General features: G+C 54.1%; 6 protein-coding genes across 6 annotated transcripts; 1 reads left to right on the top strand and 5 right to left on the bottom strand.

Annotated features, from left to right (window-relative positions):
* Nucleotides 1-220: 220 nt before the first annotated feature.
* Nucleotides 221-946, top strand: J4E90_002769 (uncharacterized protein; the record flags this gene model as incomplete). The annotated part of the gene is made up of 1 exon (XM_051432345.1): nt 221-946. One exon carries the CDS (start codon nt 221-223, stop codon nt 944-946), a length of 726 nt encoding a protein of 241 aa, XP_051293767.1.
* A 2,378-nt stretch (nt 947-3,324) lies between these two features.
* On the bottom strand, nt 3,325-5,810 carry J4E90_002768 (uncharacterized protein; the record flags this gene model as incomplete). Its single annotated transcript, XM_051432344.1, has 2 exons — nt 3,325-4,265; nt 4,325-5,810. 2 exons carry the CDS (start codon nt 5,808-5,810, stop codon nt 3,325-3,327), a joined length of 2,427 nt encoding a protein of 808 aa, XP_051293766.1.
* A 1,669-nt stretch (nt 5,811-7,479) lies between these two features.
* J4E90_002767 (uncharacterized protein) lies at nt 7,480-10,103 on the bottom strand (the record flags this gene model as incomplete). The annotated part of the gene is made up of 6 exons (XM_051432343.1): nt 7,480-7,553; nt 7,611-8,343; nt 8,531-8,998; nt 9,047-9,376; nt 9,424-9,770; nt 9,821-10,103. The coding sequence occupies 6 exons, from the start codon at nt 10,101-10,103 to the stop codon at nt 7,480-7,482; spliced, it is 2,235 nt and encodes a 744-aa protein (XP_051293765.1).
* Nucleotides 10,104-10,359: 256 nt separating this feature from the next.
* Nucleotides 10,360-15,123, bottom strand: J4E90_002766 (uncharacterized protein; the record flags this gene model as incomplete). The annotated part of the gene is made up of 5 exons (XM_051432342.1): nt 10,360-10,822; nt 11,251-12,010; nt 12,060-12,504; nt 12,553-12,852; nt 12,904-15,123. 5 exons carry the CDS (start codon nt 15,121-15,123, stop codon nt 10,360-10,362), a joined length of 4,188 nt encoding a protein of 1,395 aa, XP_051293764.1.
* Nucleotides 15,124-15,661: 538 nt separating this feature from the next.
* J4E90_002765 (uncharacterized protein) lies at nt 15,662-16,297 on the bottom strand (the record flags this gene model as incomplete). Its single annotated transcript, XM_051432341.1, has 1 exon — nt 15,662-16,297. The coding sequence occupies one exon, from the start codon at nt 16,295-16,297 to the stop codon at nt 15,662-15,664; it is 636 nt and encodes a 211-aa protein (XP_051293763.1).
* A 738-nt stretch (nt 16,298-17,035) lies between these two features.
* On the bottom strand, nt 17,036-19,768 carry J4E90_002764 (uncharacterized protein; the record flags this gene model as incomplete). The annotated part of the gene is made up of 5 exons (XM_051432340.1): nt 17,036-17,895; nt 17,942-18,223; nt 18,272-19,439; nt 19,488-19,669; nt 19,720-19,768. The coding sequence occupies 5 exons, from the start codon at nt 19,766-19,768 to the stop codon at nt 17,036-17,038; spliced, it is 2,541 nt and encodes an 846-aa protein (XP_051293762.1).
* Nucleotides 19,769-20,401: the final 633 nt, after the last annotated feature.

Genomic DNA, 20,401 nt, shown 5'->3' with positions numbered 1-20,401 from the left:
GCTTTGGGAGACTTGGTGACGTGGGGCTGCTGGCTGGCTGGCTGCGATGCTGCGGGTGTTAGCGTCGTCTTGGCTTTCCCGAAAATCACGGCGACTGCAGCTTCGACATCAACGCGAATTGGGGGGTTTTGCTACGCGACGGGCAGTTCTTGACACAGTATGATATGTGCCACTTTGGGATATATGTACAGATGCTAATCATACCGCAGCAGCCGCCATCATGATCCTCAGGCGCCCGCTTCTCAATGCGACATCCGCAGTATCAATACCGAAGACATGCGTACGAAACCTCCAGCACTCGATCCCCATGCGCCCGGTTCCTAAGCCCATACCATTCATTCCCGATCACACCGCCTTCCTCAGCGCAATTGGCCGCGGCCTCTCCGCACACGCAACCAAGATACCCTCCTGGGAAGCCCTCTTCACACTCACATCGCCGCAACTGAAGGAACTCGGCGTTGAGCCAGCACGCTCGAGACGCTATCTATTACAATGGCGGGAGAAGTATAGAAACGGCGAGTATGGTATTGGAGGAGATTGCAAGCACGTTCAAGACGGCGTGGCGGAATTGAAGGTCGTCGAAGCACCAGTACCGCCAAATCCCGAACTCGGCAACACCATAAGTCCCCGATCCGCAGCTGCCACGGCAACACATGATCCGGGTACGAGGAAGCTCGTTGTTAATGTGCCGGTCGGTGCCGAGGCACCAGTCGAGCCCGTCGAGACATTACCCAAGGTGCAAGGCGTTATCGTAAAGGGTGCGAAGACGATCAAGGGCAGCTTTGTGGAACCAGTCAAGGGAAGCGGAGGTCTACGAGCACGTATACGGCTGCAAGAGGGTATCTGGGAAGTAAGGAGAGGGCACAAGGTCGATGGTGGCGAGAGGAGAAAGGCAGAGGTGCGGGCGAAGCGCAGGGCGGCCGAGAACAAGGAGAAGGCGAGGTAGATCTAAGTGTTAGGACATGAAGTAGCAGATACCGATTCTTGTACAATGAATGTTATTATACGTAAGTCTATGTGTACGACGTCAGAAGACCAACCATTGGCAGGATGGATGACCCGGGGTAGGGGCTTCAGCCGTAGTGGAACTATCTGACAATTCGCCCCAATCTCAAGAGGTAGAGAAGCTGGCCTTGGAGCAGCCCAGAGTGTCAAAGCCGACACATACAGATTCCACTGTGCTCGATAGCACGAACGACTGCTACCCTAGATTGCTCAGGTTTTAGGGCTTCCCCTCTGCTCCAATCCTCTCAGATCCGAAGGTGATCAAGTGCCTGCTTCTCTCTCAAGGATCGTTGTATGGGTTGCTATAGGCGATGTGATTATGACACAGGGAAGAGAAGCATGGGAAAGCTTTCTTGGCACTCTTTTGACGCCTTGAAGAGTTCGTTTACAAAGAATGTGAAAGCGCATACTGTTGCGCATGCTGAACCGGTAAACCCTAAGACTTTTGAAGTTCTCTAGCCTCCATTAGCAGCTCACCTTGATACAACTAACTTAAGCCGTAACTGGGAAAAGGCCAGGTGCTGGACAATTCAAAGATAAGTCGGGAGAGAGATGTAAGGTAGCATCGGGATGGCGCAATACGACAGGGTCCATGAACAAAAGTCTGTTCCCAAGTTAGCAAACCAGACCTCAAAGTGTACGTTAAGACTGAATAAGTCGGTAACATCTCAGACAGTAAGCTTTCGCACACTGAGACCACGCATTCGGGTTCTCTGCTGCGAAGTATCTATAGAGGCGCATTCGTGGGAGATTAAGCCATGAAGCACGTCGTGTCATCCTGGATGATAAGAAGGAAGGAAGGGTCTTCAAGGGCACGCGTACCATATTTCTATTGAGAGTGACATTATACTGCCTTGTCATTCTCTCCTGCGTCCAAGTGAGGTGACATGCATGCGCATTCCCCAGTACCCGGTATGCGAGATGCAGGCTTGTACTAGTCGCAGGTGTGGACGCAGCTGCACGATGGTCGAATGACCAAGCGAGTGCCGCACATAATCAATGTAGTGGTAATCAGGGGTTTTCGAAGACGCGAGAAAATTTCGTAGGTTGAAGTTGAGTGTTTGTGCTGTGGTTGCCTGCCTTGATCTATGACAGCAAGTACCAAGGTAGGTATGACGCTAGTCCTCATCACTAGCGCCACTTCGTTCCTGCGTCTTGCTCTTACCTCACCTGCAACACTCGAATAGAGGAGGCAGGGCCTACGCTGACTTTGTATCAAGAGAGTTTCGCTATATCTGTCTTCTCTCATTTCGCAGGAGAATGGCTAGTGGACAATTTTCAACAATACCACCTCATGCTCTGGGAACCACGAGGCACCTAGCGAGGATGTTTCTTCCAACTATTATTAAACCAATACATGTCGTATCACCCATAGCTGCTTTAGGAACCCATATATTATGTCCAAATTATATTTCTCATCTAACATGTCATCCCATTGCTCGCCTATAGATCACGCACCGGGACATCCACAAGTCCATGCCAAAGCCAGCTCTCAGCAACACAAAACACACAACGCACAACATTCCATGGCCGGCCAGCGGCCACAAAAACGCCTCGAGCAGATAGCCTCTCTTCGGAGATTGCAACATAGCACTATGCAGATACGCCCCTCCCGCACCCGTTATGTACGAGAGCCGAGAAGCCCTTAGTTCCCGGCGTCCCCTTTCCCATGCCCATCAGCTACGCCACGATAACGCCTCCCGCCCATTATCGTCACCGTTACCGTTACCACTAACACAAACTTTCCCCCGCCACTAGGTTCGACATGTGAAAGGAGGGGTCACTCCAGTAAAACACGATTCAACCAGTCTCGCACATGCAACAATAAAAGACCGAGACCATGTTTGTTGTGCGATTATAGATTCTAAGCTCAGCTACTCACCTACCCGGTTTTCGCTTCCTCCCATTTGTCTAAGAGTAATTGCGTGTGTTATATACAAAGATAGATAAGGGAAGACAATTGATTGTATGGCGCAAAAAACGAGCCTTTCCATGGGTTGAACGAGACAAAAAGTGACAAACTCCGTGTATGTAAAGAACGCAATGGAAAGATCGAAAACGCCGGTTGTGTATGCAAAGAGGCTAGGAAATTAACAGGTAAATGGTGTATGTTCAGCTGCAATTCGCGCTGCATGAGTCTTCGTATATCATCGATCTTTTTCTTCTGGTGTCCCTTTGTTTCTTATTCTCTCTTTCTCTTCCATGGGTGATTATTGTAATGGGTCGATTGTTTCTGTCTCAACTGTACAATACGGTATTAATACTTTCTGTTGACTGCCGCTGCTATCAACCACCACCAAGACTATGTACGTTATTAGTCTACGAGCTCTTGCCCGCTTCAAACACCTTGTTCATGAACTCGTCCACATCGAGTTCAATCTTCTTCTCGCGAAGTGTCTTTGCAACCTGCGCTGCGTCGCCCTCCATGCAGCTGCCCTCCAGTATACTGAGTATAGCGACGGCAGCGCGTGGGACGTTCTTGTCGCCCTCGATGGTGTAAATGTCCATGATGCGCGCGGCGTGCTCAACGCCTAGACGACCGCAGAACAGTGAGCCGAGGGTGTGGAAGAGGTAGTCTCTGGGTTCAACTCGTAGCGTCTCTAGCCGTTGAGCCAGACTAGACGCTTTCTTCGACAGAACGTGCAGTGTTGTGGAGTAGGCGGCGTGTATGGCGTTTTGGTCGTGGATGAGGAAGGACAGTGGCAACGGGCGGTTGAGCAGATTGGACAGGGTGACGAAGGCTTGCGGCGCGGCAAGGTTTAATAAGAGCAATGCGGCGATGTGATGTATGTCGAAACTTGAGTGTGGGATGTCCGGGCGGTACATCGAATAGGCCAGGCACACATCGACAAGGTCCCGATGCAGCGGCTGCTCGTCCTCCGCCGCTTGTGAAGTTCGTGCGGCAAACATCTTGAGTTCAGGGAACACTGCTTGGGTGCTTTCGACAATGTAGACATAGCGGCCTCCGAGCGCTTCGTGGCCATGTGTCTTCACTTCTTTGCGTGCTTTCTCCAAGGCAATGTTGTAGGTAGCTTCTGTGACCTCGAGGTCGTTTCCAATCGCTTTCTGCCAGACTTGGCCTCGCAACCGTGGAGGGATTCCGTTCCACCACATCTTCCTGTGCGAGGCACGTAATTCGGAGTTGGTCATCTCGGTAGCCCAGTTTGGCAGCAGTAAGCTCGACCAGTATTCAGCCTTGATGCGGCTGGCCTTTTCACGAGCCAGCGCCTCCTCTTGCGCGCGTTGAGCCTCGAGACGTTCTGTGACTGTTAGCCATTTATTGTCTCAGAAAGAGCCTAGGAAGGCGCAGATAACTTACCGGCTTCCTCGATACGAGCCAACATGCGCTGGTACTCCTTGAGATGCTTCTTCTCCTCCTTAGGGTTCTTGGGTGGGAGCCATGAAGGTCGGGTGCGCGAGAGGTACTTCTGCTTCTCAACTGAGGGCTGGAAAGGGTCGATCAGAGGATCGCTCTTGCGAACAGGCGGGAGTGCTGGCTTTTTGCTCTTTGGCTCTGGCTGGCTCATAGACGCTGAACGCGTGAGACCGGGCTGTTGCCGTGAGATTTCTTGCTTTCGCTCAAACTCGGATTGGAACTCCTCTAGCTTCTCTGTGATCAACTTGGCGTCGGTATCTAACGCGGTGTACGTCTCGGCCCATGTGTTTTGCTGTGCCCCGGGTTGGGGAGACACGCCCCTGCTAGAAACGTTGGGGGAGGGGGTCCTCTGGGAGACGCGCGCAGAGGGTGCGGGCGATGTCCTCGAAGACGAAGAGACGCCAGGATGCGGTGACATTAATGGCGGACTTTCTCCGGTCCATGACGCCGGCGACCGATCCTGGGTGGGGCGCGGCGAGATGGGAACGTTCCAGATGACAGCGTCTTCAGGAAGCTCATCGTCTTCATCGTCACACTCTGCCTCCCTTTCTTTTACAGTTTTTCTTTTGGAGTCCTGCCACGACTGCCTCCTGGAGCCCAAGCCCGGGGACGGCAAGACATCGTTCCGCGAGCTCTTGCGAGATAATGTGCGGGGTCCCGAAGCAGACTTGTGTGTGTTTGAGGGGGATGGCGAGCGCGAGGAGCGCTGGGGCGCGGCAAGGCTCAGGCTGGAGAGCGAGGGGACAGAGGGCGAGGTGAAGCCTCTTCTGGCTTGCTTGCCGGGGGCGGAGAGCTGGGCCTGCTGGCGGACGGCGTGGTTGACCTGGCCCTTGAGGCTCGGGTACTTTTGCTTGGTGGCACCCGTCAAATCGCGGAAGGAGTGGGCCGAGTGCGAGTGCGGGAGGCTCCTGGTGGACAGCGAGGCGCGCGGGGCTTCGAAGAGGACGCGATTAGACGGGCTCGCAGGCACGGGGAAGGAGGAGGGCCCACCTGATGCTTCGTCGAGGTTGATGTCCTCAAAGTGCGAGAGGTTCTCCGTCGTGCCCATGAAGTCTAGCAGCGTGGACGAGTGGATGCTGGACGACTTGGACGACTTTGAGTTTGTGAGGTCCGGCGGGCTGCCGGGCGGAGCGCCAAACGTTTGCTGGGCATCGTGGGCGTAGGTGAGGGTGGCCATGAGCGGTCGGGGCGGTCGTCGCTGGGTGTCGATGCGGAGTGGTGTGCCAATGCGGTGAGGCCGTCGGTCGTGGTTCGCCCAGCTGTCGTCGCGGTCGCAAGGGGCTTTGATTAATGAAGGCACATAGCTATGCGCGGAAATAATGTACAGCGACTTGGCCTGCGAGATGTAGTGCACGTCGGCGTCGCAGTCTTCGCTATCGCCCGCTTCGTAGACAGGAGGCAGTCGCTGGTGATGCTGCACCGCCGGCATCTTGGTCGATTCGGCGACGCAATTTGCGGAACTCGCGCTAGCCCCTGATGTCGGGGGACAGGGATGGACTCCAGTGGTGGGCCTCGCAGTGCTCTGGACCCGTCAGCGGCGCAAGATGCCTTGGTCGAGTTTAATTGCAAGCAGCCGTCGGTTCTACGTTGGGAATGGGATCAGGCATGGGAGCAGAGGGCGAGGTTCTGGCGATATGTGAGATGCAATCGTGCTTGAAACCGCAAAACCAATACGGCGCCGACTGAGGCAGGTATGCTTCTCCAGCCCGACCCCGGTTCAATGCGTCTAGCCAGGCGTTTTGCGACGCTGTCCCTCTGCTGAGAGCCTGCATAGTCGACCCCGGCTTCTTTGGGATGGGGTTGGTGTCCCAGCCGTCGCATCTACGCTTGACATCACGATACCAGCGTCGGCGGGCCAATCGCGTGCCGTCGAGGGCTGTCGCCTGCTCGACGCGAGGCTTATCAGGAGCAAGTAGTGGTCCGCCTATACACTACCGCGCCTTGCCTCAGTACTACCAGCGCTGCAATATGCAAGAAAAAGACATAACGACATCATCCTCTCTGCAGTCCTTCCGTCACTCCCGACAGCGCTGCAGCCAAGGCCCAAGGCTTGCAGTCGTGCCCACATGCCGCCGCTAGACGTGGGTGCTCGGCGTGGGCCCCCGGCCACAGATCCTTAGTGCTTTTCCCGAGTTCCTATCCCGTCACCACACTCGCATCCACACCTGCACCTCCCAACATCTTCTCTATATGCCTAGCCACTGCATTATCGCTGGAACCCGCTTTTGCTAGCGTGTTAAGCTTTCAGTGCCAAGTTATTGCCTCCTCCAGCATGCGTCGCTCCGCCATGTCAGACATGCGCGCTGCCGAGAGACATGTCTGCAGCCAGGCTAGCAGCGCGCGATGCTGCGTCTGCTTGCGCTGAAACACCGTCTGAAAAGCTTTGCAAGCCAGCCTATCCCTTCAATTAGCATTTGTTGGAAACCGGTAATACGAGCCCCGCCATGTCATCTTGCAAACGGTGGAGGCGATCTAGCCAAATCGCAGATCGTGCATCCACTTGCTGTGCAGCACGGAAGCTTAGCCACACGTACCATGAAAGCTGCCGCCGCGAGATGACGCCCTGCACAATCTTTGCCTCTCTGCTGCCGCGCGAGCGTGAACGGCACTGTAGCATCACATGGGCTAGTGCAATCATGTTGTCTACCGTCTCTGCAGTTCCCTCCGTCAGCAATTTCCTTCGCTAGCGTAGCCGGCGCAATCACGATCGCTCGTGGCGTGTGCCGTGCTCGCTTTCGTGCTATCAGACCATCATTCATTACCACGCCCACCCTCCCACGGGACAACCCCGCACGAGCATCGATGGATTGGGCGTTGGAATCTTCGCAACGGGAAAGTTTAGACGTACTGATAAGCAGATTCGAACACGTCGTTCGCACCTTGGATAGCGCGCGTGCGTACTCGAGGCACCTCACCGCCGCTTCAAGAAAGCTTTGATGCAAATTCGCTAGTACCGTTGCCACGCTGTTCAACGATGGATCGATCAGCATGGCCTTCAGTTGGATCTTGAATCCGCTATCAGAAATCAGTAAATTGTCGGACTTTTCACCCCGTCCATGGCCCGATTGGCCGGCGGTGCATACCGCGATCTTCGAGACTTACTTCAGAGCTTTGCGATGGAACGTCTGGCCGGGCATTTTGGTCAGATCTACAGTCAAAGAGTCCTCAACACCTGGTGTGGTTAGCATCTGAAGCCGCAAATAGATATTGTGCACGCAATGCCACCCACCGGCCTTTGTAGGGCGTTCTGTTTTTTTGCTGACTTCCAGCGTCGTCGTATCGATACAGACGCCGCAATACGGGAATTTACCATCTGAGCCGCTTGTCGCTATCTGGTCTCCTTCTTCTGTCGTGACATCGAAGTTTGCCATCGACTTTGAAGGCTTTATCACTACGCCGTATTCCGGGTGGCCTTTGTGCATAACGCGTACGAAGCGCTGAGCATGCTGTTCGTTGATACTGATCAAGAGGAAATCGTCAAGTAGGCGGAGAAGCAACGAGTCTTCATCAAGCACAAACCCAAGCACATCGCGTTCTAGCTGAGCGTAGAAGAAGTTGCACAAGATGCTCGATAAGACTGAGCCCTGTGGTATACCAGTCTTCTGGCGATAGAAGCGCTTCCCGATTTTAACGACATTTCTCTCGATATGCTCCTGTAAGAGCTGCATCAAGTCATCCTTGGTCTCACGCCGTTGCAAGTTGGTATTAACAAAGACGGTGTTGGCCTTTGTGCCTGCCAATCTATCTTGCACGAGTTGGTGGAAAGGCGTTACACTCGTCGCTGCCTCAGTATGCGGTATGTACTTCTTGAGAGGCATTGGGTCCACATGTTTACCGCCGAGACGCTGTAGAGGACCCAGGGGGGAAATCTCCACATGTTTGCCGGTGTTGTAAGCCTGGATCGACATGAGACTGTCGATCATACGCAGCAAGCGTGACTGTGGTATAGTGTCGAAGCAAGCCTGAACATCAACTTTAGCAAAATAAAGCCGAATGTCGCCGAGTCCCCGCTGTCGCAACGATGCTTTGAAAGATGCTAGCTTGGGAAGCATATCCCCGACGGAGAAAAGTGAGCAGCCGAACTTATCGGGACGCAACGACTGCTGCAAATTAGCCATGGTGAATCCGTCAACTCGAGCGACTACTGACCTTCTCGTAGGTAATCGCATTGAAAGCTGGTGTCATCACCGAGTTGATACTTCGTCCGAGAGTCATAGTACCATATCGCATCACCTGCTGTCTTCTCTTGAGATTCATGATAGTTCGGCAGCCCTGTTTCTTCGGAAGGAGACGGATATTACTGAAGCCGAGCTGACGTGCGGACAGCAGTCTTTCCGTGCTCTCAGTAGGCATCTCCTCGAACATGTTCATCCGTAGTTCCTTCAAAGCGGGCTCTGTTAACATCCGCCAAATATCATGGCGGAAATAGAATAGTCTGTTCCGATGCGCGTTGGACTCTGTTACGTGGAAGTTTGTGCGAACCAGAGGAACGAGGACAGAGTCGAAGAGCCAGTAGACGAACTCGAGAAATATCTCCGTACGCTTATCTATGTCCGACTTGGACACCTTTGTGTCGTCGTCTTGGCTGGGCGGGCACAACCAGGCTATGTTCGTGATCTAGGATCTCTTAGCATAGCTCCATGCTCAATGTAGGGGAATACGTACCTGTATGTTCTGTGTAATCTGATGTAGATTAAGCGATTCGAATCTGCGCATGTCTACGAATTGGTCCACCCAATACATAAGGGTGCGATGGTTATGCTCGTTGCCCCAGAATCTTTCCGGTATAACTTTGGATATGACTGCGCGACAAAAGGCCGATACGTGTGCTGCTGGACACGCCAGATCTGTGAAACAGGTTTCTTGAACGGTGGGATTTCCAGGAGTAGGTCGCGCTTTTGTGCGACGATTGACGGGATCTGCGACTGATCGTACATCTGCCTTCGGCTGAAGTGTGCTCTTCCTCCAATCTGGCTTCGTTGACACGGGTACTCCCTATCTGAGTTAGCAGAATTTCTTATACATGTCATGGAGAAGAGTACCTCGATTGGACAGTAGTGGCGCAGCATCTCCATATACGAGCACCGCTGATTGCGGACCCGAAGTTTGTCCACCAGTTTAACAGCGTCACCCCGGAGTCTCTTGGGTATTCGCTGCTTCCACTTAGCTATTTCCTGGGCGTCTGTCGCTTTGGAGCCCAGTTCCCGACACATGGCGGTGTGTATATCCTTCTCGCGCAGCGTGTAGTCTTTGAACGGCATGGCTGTCTCACGATGATCCACCTTGGAAGTGAAGACGTTGTGCAACCCGAACTGACGCGGGAAGATATACCGCATGATATGCACTGTCTCTTGCTTGTCTTTTCGATCAGTGAACCGATTGAGAACATCTATGAATGGTTAGCCCCAATAAAGCACTCGAAGAACAGTGACAACGCACGAATATGGCGCATGCCAAATCTCACACCACCTTTCGCGTTGAGCGCTGCTTTCGCATACAGCATGCGACTGCGCACAAATGTAATAGCACCAGGCTTTTTGCTTTCAATCTTGAGCTGTGAAGGTTTGGTGGGCGCTTCCTTGACCGCGTTGACTCTTGCGATGTTGTTCTTCTGAGGTTCATCCGACTTCACCTCATGCACAGGAACCCCAGAGAGCTGGTAGTAGTTGCCCATATCAGCACTGACCAAGATGAATATGGAGCACTCCAGAAGCATGTCCATGATAATGCGGTCACCACCCTGGCCGAGCAATGCGTGCAGTCGACACCACACTGGCTCTTTCAATGTCCTCGCGTAGCTATTAGGGAGACGTTCTTGCAGACCAGGAATAGATGAACTCGGATTCTCGCTGTTCCCTTGTATACGACGATTGCTGCCTGCAGATCTTTGAAAGCCATGGCAGAGTAAGTGTGCTGGTTTGTGAGATGTTGAACGCTTGAATAAGCGCCATATCACGAAATCAACGATCTGGATATATTTAGTCGTAGTTCTTTGAGCGGAACACTATGAGTAGGTGATGCTTCGTATGACCTACCTCGGATTGCCTGTAGTATCCCGGCTTGAACGTACCGCCCGGAGTGCTTTGCGATCGCTGTTGGGTGAATGCTTCGATGTCCTTTTCACGCTCTTCACTGAAACTCGTTGCTTTGTCCTTTTCTAGTTGGACGCCTGGATTGCATACCAGTGCTGAGTCGAGCAACTGCACAACGGCATTGTCAAGGTCCGCGGTGTTTTTGTCTCCAGCGGGTATGGCATGTCCAAGTTGCGAAAGCTTTCGGTACCTATTCTTCGACGAGCTTGGGAGTCGAGAGAGCAGATACTGGCGCAGAGTCAGGACTCCGGGATAGAGGCGTTGTAGGACTGGATGAGTAGCATTAACAGTGGTGGCCTTGGTGGATTGGTCATCGGCGCCCTTTGCTTTTTTGCGGCCGCCCGCACAGCTATGGGCGCTACGTTTTCTCTTCATGCCGTTATAGGCGCATGCATTGCATGCGTAGGCGCGTTGTTTGAGGCTTGTGGTGTGTGAGTGGAGCTCGTGAGGCGTGTCAATGGGGTTAGCGCTGACGCGACCGCACGCGTCGTCGCGTGACTCGAACAGGGAGTCGCATCAATCCTTGTCACAACTCGCGTACAGTTACCCAAAAGCGTAGTTCATACTAGATCGCAGTATGAGATCATTTCGAGCAAGTTAAGCTAAGCAACATGGTCTCATTTCGTGATCGCATTCTACCTGTGTACCTTCCTAGAGTACTCAGGCGTCGGACGTGAGCATGTGAGTTTGGTCAGCATCCGGTACTGTACGGTTATAATAAAGACCAAAATATCAATCCGAGTCTTTCTCTATCCGCGTTCGCTAAGCTCAGTTTACCTTACAGGTCTAAGCACCTCCCAATCCCCCATATTACGCATATCGTCCGGCTCATCGTCCATCAAATTCCTCCTACTACTCCCACCACTTCCTGTGCGGGGCGGCAATGCCGGCTTGTCACCGTCATCATCAATAAGATTTTGCACTGGTTTCCTGGTCAGATGAGGAGGCGGAGCCATTGAGCGTCTGGTTGACTGCGGAGGATATGCCCTCGATTCTTCTTCCGGGGGATCATCACGGTAACGTTGTGGAGGGGGTGCGAAGGTTGGTCCTGGAGAGGAACCTTTAGAAAGGAGAGCGGGTTTCTTGTTGGGGATTGGTGGTGGTGCTGGTTTGCGGAGGACTTGTGGTTTACTGGAGGATTGTGTTTGGGGCAGCGTATTTGATGCGCGGTAAGGTAGGCTGCTGGGAAGGGAGTGTGTAGACGCGCTTGAGCCGCTGCGGCGGAGGTCGCTGAGCGAATCTCGCGTACCGTCTGAACCGAGGATTTGAGTGGCATGACCCGGATACAACGGAGCGATCATCTTACGAGCCGCGGGCTTCTGCGTTGGTGGTAAACTGGTCGAGGGGCTGTTGAAGTCGACTGTGCGTGCTCTCTGTGAGCCGCGTGCTGGTGGTGGCTCGGGTCTGCGACTGCTCGGCATATGCCTGACATCTATCCAGTCTGGTTCTGGACTAGGCGTAAACGGATTGCTGGGTCGATTCGGGTTTGGAAAGTGGTTGTTAGATGGCGGTTCCACGCGTGCTTTCGCTGGTAAGCCTATTGAATATGAGTATCCAAGCTATAGCGGGAAAGATGATAAAAGTACCGTTGTCGAGCCACCACTTCCTCCTATCTGAGCTTGCAGGTGGCAATCCTGGCTCAATGCTATCGTACCCAAGCAGATCTTCGTCGTCCGTCTCATCATCACCCAGACGGCCTGCCGCGTGGGTATCGCCAACCACTTCTCTTCGTTGTTTGTACAAAGTAGCCTTCATGGCATCCTTCTTCTTTTCATCGACCCTTTGCACCAGTATCTGGAACGTAGCATAGACTGGTCGGTGGTCAGAGAAACGAAGTGGTGCATCGTTGTAGTGGATTTGTCGGATGTTATCACCCTTGCGAAGTACACGATCACACCAAGCGGGAATGCGCGCTTTCTCGGATGTATCGTATTGGTTACTGTTGAGGTCGTACTTGTAAGTCGGCGGGAAAGTGATGCGGGCCTCGGAGTAGTACGGAAAGGTCAAGCCAGCTACCATCTGCAGATTAAGCTGTTTTTGATTAGCTATGGTCCATGCAAGTAAAACGTGACTACTTACCTGGTCGTTGTCGTACAAGGTCTCGAGGTCACCAACATGGCACAGCCGTTGCACCTTCTCATTATTCAAGCCAATCCGGTAGTTGAAGTCGCCGAGCCATATTACAGTGTCATGGTCTTCAATTGATCGGTTCCTTTGAAAGCGTAGACCATGGCTGATAGTCTTATAGTCGCGGTTGCGCTCTTCGTAGTTGGCAAAACCAGCCGCAAGATGGGCCGTGACGAGGCAAATTGAAGTATTGGCATACTCGAATCGAATAGCTACGGCTCCTTTATTGCCAGCCATACCCGACATGCCAGTCTAGAGCATATGTTAGCGGAATATGTCAGATGTTGAAAATCGCTGTCATACCTTCTTCAGAGCGCCTTCGACGTTCTTGATATGCGTAAGGCAGTCGGCCCGGACAAAGACCGACAAACTCGCACCCACTAACTGGCCACCTCTTAGAATAACATACTCGTCTTTTCTGTGCTTCTCGGCATTCTTGTTGAGACACATTCTGACAGCTTCCTCCCAAGCCTCGCGTCTGTCTGGGTCTGTCGACATGATTTGTTGAGGGCTTAATTCGACAATCTCTTGAAAGCCTACAGCTACTATTTCGGGGCACTGCTGTGATGGATCGACATCGGGGCATAGCCAGGGCGAAAGATCGCTCTTTATGCCACTCGTTTTTCCGTTCAAGTTGAATGTTCCGACAAGAATATTGATCATCTCGGTCTCTGAATACTCCGCAGATCGTCGCGCAAGCTCTGCGACCACATAGTCGTTGAGCGGGTCATAAAGATGCACTGGAACCTGGCCAATCAGTCTTCCAAGAAGCATGTCGATGGTGTTTTGTCGCCCTTTATCCGCAAAGTTGTTAATGTACATTCGGGTGGCGCTCTTGCGAGCGTCTGCCAGAGCACCGGCAAGCGACATCTTTCCAGATCGTGTAAATGAGGACTTCAGCGCTCCAGTTCCCGCATAGATCTTTGAAAGAGCATCGCCATTGTCTGCCCACATACTTGAATGTCTGACCCAGAAGTCCTGACTGGCTCGAAGGCCTTTGTGGCTCAAAAAGATTTCGAGTGCCATCTTGCTAATGATGGTTTGCACGAGGTTCGTTCGATCAAGGCAATCCAAGCAGTTTGTTCGGAAGACCCCCTCCTGCTGCAGTATGCTCATTGTCCGGCGGACAGCGTAGTCTTCTCCATTGTGTCTGGCCACTTCTTCTACATCTTCAGAGAGATAGTACCCGAATCCTTCAGCAGAACCTTGGATCCACTGAGCAATCATACTAGCCATCTCATAGCCACCGGGTCCTCGTGTCTCGGCATGGAAGTCATATTCCGTAAGCTTGATGAGATCATGCTGTCGGTCGTTGAGATTGCTTCCTTGGTTCAACGGGCTATTCCTGATATGCCCGCGATATCTATGCGTCAACTCTAACTCGTTTTGTTTTTCGTTGCTCAGCAGGTTTACAACATGAGTTGTGCCGTAGCTGAGTTCCAGATTATCAAAGTGCCTGTCAAAGGCGGGTTGTGTAGCTTCCGGCGACCGGGTGATGGTAATCTTTTGTTGGTTTGGGAGGAGACCAGCCTGCTGTTCCCAGAAGATGGGTACACTTCCTCGCACCTGCACATAAGAGAAGCAAGCTCCCGAAGGCGCCCAGTATATTGTTTCGCTTTCCACAAAGTTTGCGACATTCCCATCATCATCGATACCTCGCGAGTTGAACCTTGTGCCCGCCCGCTTGCAGGATAATCTTGAGATGAGCGTCATGGACGACGGCATGCCTGAATCCTGTACTCTGATGGGGGCCGAAGACTTGGGAATCGTAATGGTGAGTGCGAAACCGCGGATGGCAGATGTCAAGATCCCGGAAGCATCCAAAGCGTCCTTCTCCCTCGGCGCGAGGCGGCTCCTAAAGTCCACCAGTGGCTGGATCATGTATGAGTTCCATAGAAAGCCAGCGTCTAGACTGTCGATAGAAACGGTTGCGGCATCGGTTGTACGGTCTTGTAAGCGTCTGGTGAGGTCGAAGTCTGAGCTGTAATAGAAGGTTCCACTGCTGAGTATCTTCTTGAGCGCCAGACACGGGTGTTCCATGGGCGATTGCTCCTTCCTGCCACCGAAGCCCATCTCATATCCTTCGTCATCGATTGTATCCGTGGGGTAGGGGTTGACTTCGTCGTTGAGCAGGGTATCGTAGCTTGTGCTGGTCAGGCAGTAGAAGCCGACCGAGTATATCCTCTGCACCGTCTCGCCAGGCCGTACTGTCGCCACCTTGCTCGCGCCATTGACGACGACGAGGAAGACATCGCTGTTGACGGTGATCAAGCCCAGTGTGCCGTGTACGTTGACCGAATGCAGCGCGCGGTAGTCTTCTAGATCGATTTCCTCCAGGCGGGTGAACTCGACCATGCAGCGCGCGACGCCGGCGCCGTTGCTCCCCAGTGACGTGGACGAGGCATTGGGGTTCCCCGTCTGTTCGGTGGTGGACGCGCTGTGTCGGAGGACGAGGGCGTGGGTCGAGGTAGCGAGGGCGATTGCGCGGTGTGGGTAATCTTTGATCAGAACACGGATAGACATGGTCGGAGGTGGACGGGGGCGGAGGAGGAATGCGCGGGTGCTTCGATCATGCTCGGGGTTCTGCTACACGTCAAGGCAGTCAAAGCGTTTGCGCAAGTATGACGGTCGCGGCAAGTAAGCACGTGTGCTTTGGCGGTTGCTCTCAGCGCGCAGGATTATGTTGGCCTGGATGCTGATCGCAACCCTAGATGTACACCACTCGACTGGTGCCCGATGCTTTACAAGGCTGCCCTGACCATCGCTTAGGCGTACGCCGGCAGCCAGAACTCGACACTTGGGCTGAGAAACATGTGGAGCTGATTCTCTCCGTCTCGGAAAGTGCGGCGCGACGTCTTTGCTGGTTCGTGCATCGCGTCCAGGTGCAACATAACTAACTAGTGACCTCATAGCACGAGCAGTTGAACATGAAAGTAAATTAGTTTGGATAAAAAGCTATAGACAACCGCACCATAACTATGAACAGATGCTGCAAGTCCTTCAAGACATAAGTAGTGATATCAATCGTAAGCCAACAAAAACGTGGTTCCCAAACAGACACTCATCTCTGCTTGTACGCAACTCTGGTGTTAGTTTCCGTGTAGCTGCCCCTGGGGTCTTCATAGCCGCCCCGACTGCGACTGCGCTGTCTGCTCCTGTCGCGCCTCTGGTATCTTTCATAATGGTCGCTCTCGCTCGATGCAGGCTCCACATATCTGTAGTGCTCGTAGCGAGGGTTCTCGGGACTGTAGTTGCGTTCGCGCTCACGCCTGACCTCTCGCTCTGTATACACATACTCGCTGCGGCTAGGGCTCGATGAACGAGAACTCATGCTAGACCTGGGCGAGACTTCGACGTAGTGCGCACCGCCATGGCGTGACTGGGTGTGGTGCGAATGGTGAGAAGAGATGTGGCTAGGCGGTGGAGGTGGAGCCGGCATGGGCGCTGGGGGAGGAGGCTGCACGAACACAGGCACAGGCTGCGGTGCGGGGATCTGGAGAGGCTTTGGCGAGGGCACCGCGACGTAGGATGCTGAGGGCCGTGGAGAAGCTTCGTGCACAATCTCGGTGCGCGAATAGCGGCGCTCGATGTCGCGCGATTGGCGTGATGCGCGGCGACGGGGCGGAGAGCGGTTCCGCTGGACGACGCGGTAAGGGACGATGTGGTCCTCTTCCGGCTTGACTTTGACCAGACACATGGCGCTTTCACCCTCGGCAGGGTATGCAGTGACAGCGAGGCCTCAAAAAGTGGGAAGCTGCGACTGCGATCGCGATGTGATTCGCGCGACGATCAACGTGGGGTTCGATCGAAGGCGGGACGGGGCGCACCACGACTGAGTGAGAGGCTCAGCGAGCGCAACGAGAGCTGGAGAAGATGGGCAGACAGATGCAAAATGAGCGGCACATGAAAAGGTCACCAGAGGCTATGTATATGTCCTACAGATCGGGCAGCCGGTGCCCAGCCACACAGCTGACCCCCATGTCGATTCCATGCTGCTCCGCCTTGGAACTCAGCATGCGAGTGTGACGATGGGGTCTGGGCTTTTCTGACAGCTGAGTCTAGCGTCCTGGTCACCCTGGTTAGCCTCAGGTACGGACGGAGCCGCCAACGTCAACAAGCAGGGCAGACTAGATAAACTTCATATTGCAATAGCCGTCTACACTCGTGATTATCATGCTGCATTTCACATACGACCATCAGACATGCCGCCAGTTTTCCCGTCCCGAAATATCATACAGCCTTTACATACGCTGTTCACTCTTCCACAGGTGCCGTGCGACTGCCCTTCATGCTACCTCGCTCTCAGGGTCCCTAGCTAGTTTCCCGGTGTGTTACTTTTTAGTATACATGGGAGTCTCTGGGCGGGCCGGGCGGTGTAGGCTTCTTATTTCACTTCCTAACCAAGGTGCTTGCTGGAGTTAGGCCATGTCTACCACTAGTCGTCCATGGGCTTGTCTTCCAGCGTGACACCTCTTGGCGCTGCTGTGTCGTCACTCCTCAAGCTGCCGGTAGAGTCCCGATTGCCCCTCGTCAAGCTGCCTGCATGTTTCCGTGGGAAAGGCACCCGGGTACTTGATGGCGCTGGGTGCTCGGCGGGAGCAGGAACAGGAACAGAAACAGTTGCGGGCTCTGTTGTACCATTGGTGGTTGCAGTGACTTCTTCGTTGGTAGGGCTGTCGTCGCTTCCAGGTACTTCAAGAGAACCACGATCTCCCTTGCTCCTTCGCGTTTCGGTTGGTGACGATGTGTTCACGGGGAATCGAGTCTGACTTCGGTCACGGCGATGCGAGCCGGAGACACGCGAACCAGGTGCTGGTGATACCGCACGAGGAGAGCGTTGAGCTGCGATGGCTCGTTGGCGCTCTTCCATGTTTGCTCGTCGGTTGCTCTCATCCGTCGAGATCGCGCGTGGGCGCTGTGCGCCCGAGGCTGAGTGGGTGAGCGTGCTCGCGCGCTTCAACTCTCCAAAAATGGCATCCTTGTGCGCAAAAAGGTCACGGACGAGGCGGTAGCTGTAGCGCTCGTTCATCGTCAAGCTCGATTCTTGCCTTGGCCTCAAGATGCATGGCGCGAGTGCATTGGCCAGTGCTGTAACATAAGTCTCGTCGGCCGATGTCAACTCAATGAGACGAGTGAAGTGTGTGCAGATCGCGTCGAGCGTTGCGATGTTAGCGAGGCGGAGTTGGCCAAGGGTAGATTGCAGAACAGAGACCCGAGTCTCTTCGGAGACATCTGTAGCGGTGGTGCTGTAGATGGTCTTGACAATCTCGTAGACGTGAGAAGAAACCAGTGAGTCTGTTACAATTAGCAAAGGATCTGATGATGCAGAGTTGACACCTACCAGGAAGTTCCAACAGGTAGAGTTTGAGGACGCTCGCAACAATCGGTACATCGTACTTCTCGAGTAGTTCATCTGGGAACCTCTTTCCAGTGTTGATCTCAGCTCGGAGGGTGTGAGTCTGCGCCAGAGGAACATCAACGAGCCAGATGCCACGGCGTGCTTCGTCACCCTCCAAGTCGGGGTAGTGGTTGTCCAGGAAGGTGAGAACTGTCGTAATGAGTACCGGAACACGCTTCTTGTCTGAGCGAGCCCGAGCCTCCAAATCTACACCGAATGTTTGTTCTGTGTTTGTTAGTATATAGTTGCATCTCGATATACATCGTGACGTACCGTCTACTGAGTTGTAGTAATTCTCATAAGTCGTGACTCTAGGCACGAATGGCCCTGTCCTGTAGTTCTCGAGCATGTATCGGAGATCGCCTAGGGGCTGGACTGTCTCCTGGAACAGCATCATCTTGTCGACGGTGCTCTGCAGACTGGGAATTACGTTGCTGACAGCGCCAGAGAAATCCAAGATAACCGCCTTAATAGCCTTCAGCCTGTCCAATTCGCAACGCTCCATGAATTTGAGATGGTCCACCATAGCCTCTTCCAAATTGCACCGTAGCGAGTCAAGCTTCTTGACTGATGCCTTGTAGCGCTCATCGGACTCGTGTGCCTCCCGCCTGAGCCTCTCTGCTGGTGTCTCATTCGGGTACTGGTTGTTGAGCGGGTTCCACCCCTGGAGGTATTCCTGCACGGTCGAGACGGGCGAGTCCACGGCAATGCTGTCGGCTGAGGAGCTAGACATAGTGGTAGAAGAGCGGGCGAGAGGCTGCTTCTTCTCAGGCAGTCCGGTCACCTGGAACGTCTTGGGCTTCCATTGGTAGTTCATGCGGGAGCTGTTGGCGAATGTGTTTCCCACGTTTCCTACTAGGCGCAGAAAGCCGTGTGCTACCAGGTCTTGACCAATGCGCTCGGCATAACTCACGGTGGTTGCTGCCATGTGCTTCTGGATGTATTCGGTGATATCGGCACCGCTTGAGCAGTTCTGGTAGGTGCCGAGAATGGGAACCTTGACCTCTGCAATCTTGATGTTGTCCAGCATGTGCGTGAGGATCTTCTTGATCTGGTCGGGCTGGTACGTCTCGTCACCAAGATCAATGGGCTCCTCTTCCTCATTCTCCGGCTCCGACATTTTTATGGTAGGCACTTTCATCTTGGGGCTCTGTGCGGCCTCGCTCTGGGGGTCCTGAAAAGCAAGCTTGTCCTCCTCCTCCAGGTCTTCGACAAGCCGACACTTGTTGTAGTATTGCGATCGGTACTTGCGGACAGCATCGGCCTGTCGGTCGTGGATCTTGATGCGCGATTGGAGGTCGTCCTGGGAGTTCTGCACGCGGGCGGCATGCGCTTCGCACCAGCGACCGAACGGGTTCACGACAAGCTCACGGATGTTGGACGCAATCTTCTTGTGGTTTGCGGCGGCTGCCTCCATCTCGGTGCGCACGCCCTCATAGGCCTAGTACCAGTTAGCATGGGGTTGTCGCCGTGTCTCCTGCTCACGCACCTTGCGCACGCTTGCGCCCTCATCTCTGCTAAAGCCCCCGCCTATGCGATCTGTGGCTGGTGTAATCGAGGACAGGCTGTTTCCGTACGCCTCCTCGGCATCGGCTCGCATGCGGGCCACGGTCAGAATCTGCTGGTTTTCCTGCACGCCCTGCTGCAGCTTGCCAAAGAGGACGCCCAAGCCTGCGAGAGTTAGCCCGCGCGGGGTGGTGTTGGGTGCGCCTGCAGCTTACCTCCGGCATAGTCGCTCGACCAAAAAGAGGCCGCAAAGCCCGTCGTCATGGCTTGGTGTGAAGTGGGGTATCAAAAAGAAACAACCAAGTTGGGTACTGGTACGGGTGTGGTCGGTCAACGGCCGTAGTGAGCGCGCGGAGAAGTGAGTCTGGGGAACACGCAAGCGCAGGCCCGGTGCTCGAGCGTGGGTGACGTCGCCCTACAAAGAGGCTACTCGCGTAACGGGCAGTGCGTCGTGAGTGGGCGCAGCGCAGTGGTACTCGACACGGGCGGCGGCGGCGGCGTCGGGGAAGCGAGGGCAATGACTGACTGAGGCACGTCGGTGTCAGGAGGGTTTTGCAGGCCGCAGCTGGGGCACGACTGCAGAAGAGCTGAGAGCTGAACGATGTCTCATGTACCCCTGCATGTGGCCGTTTGTCGTGACAGCCCTGGCACCGTCAGGCAAGCCTACCAATCTTGCGCGCTTCCGACATTTCGCCTTTAGCGGACGATATAAATACCCACGCAATTCACCGACCCCCAAGCGCGGCCCCTGCATACGATGTGGTAGACTAGTCCGAGCCCGCGCCTACTACCGTCTATGCATCATCGCCAGTCGCTGGGCTAATGCTGTCGCCCTGCCAGGTCCCCTAAATCGACAAGTTACTGCTCCGAACACTGACAGACGCGACGTCTGCGGGG

This window comes from Alternaria incomplexa (assembly GCF_024043165.1).
Source record: "Alternaria incomplexa strain BMP 0042 chromosome Unknown scaffold_3, whole genome shotgun sequence".
NCBI lineage: Eukaryota > Fungi > Ascomycota > Dothideomycetes > Pleosporales > Pleosporaceae > Alternaria > Alternaria incomplexa.
This window is presented reverse-complemented; position numbering and strand designations above follow the sequence as displayed.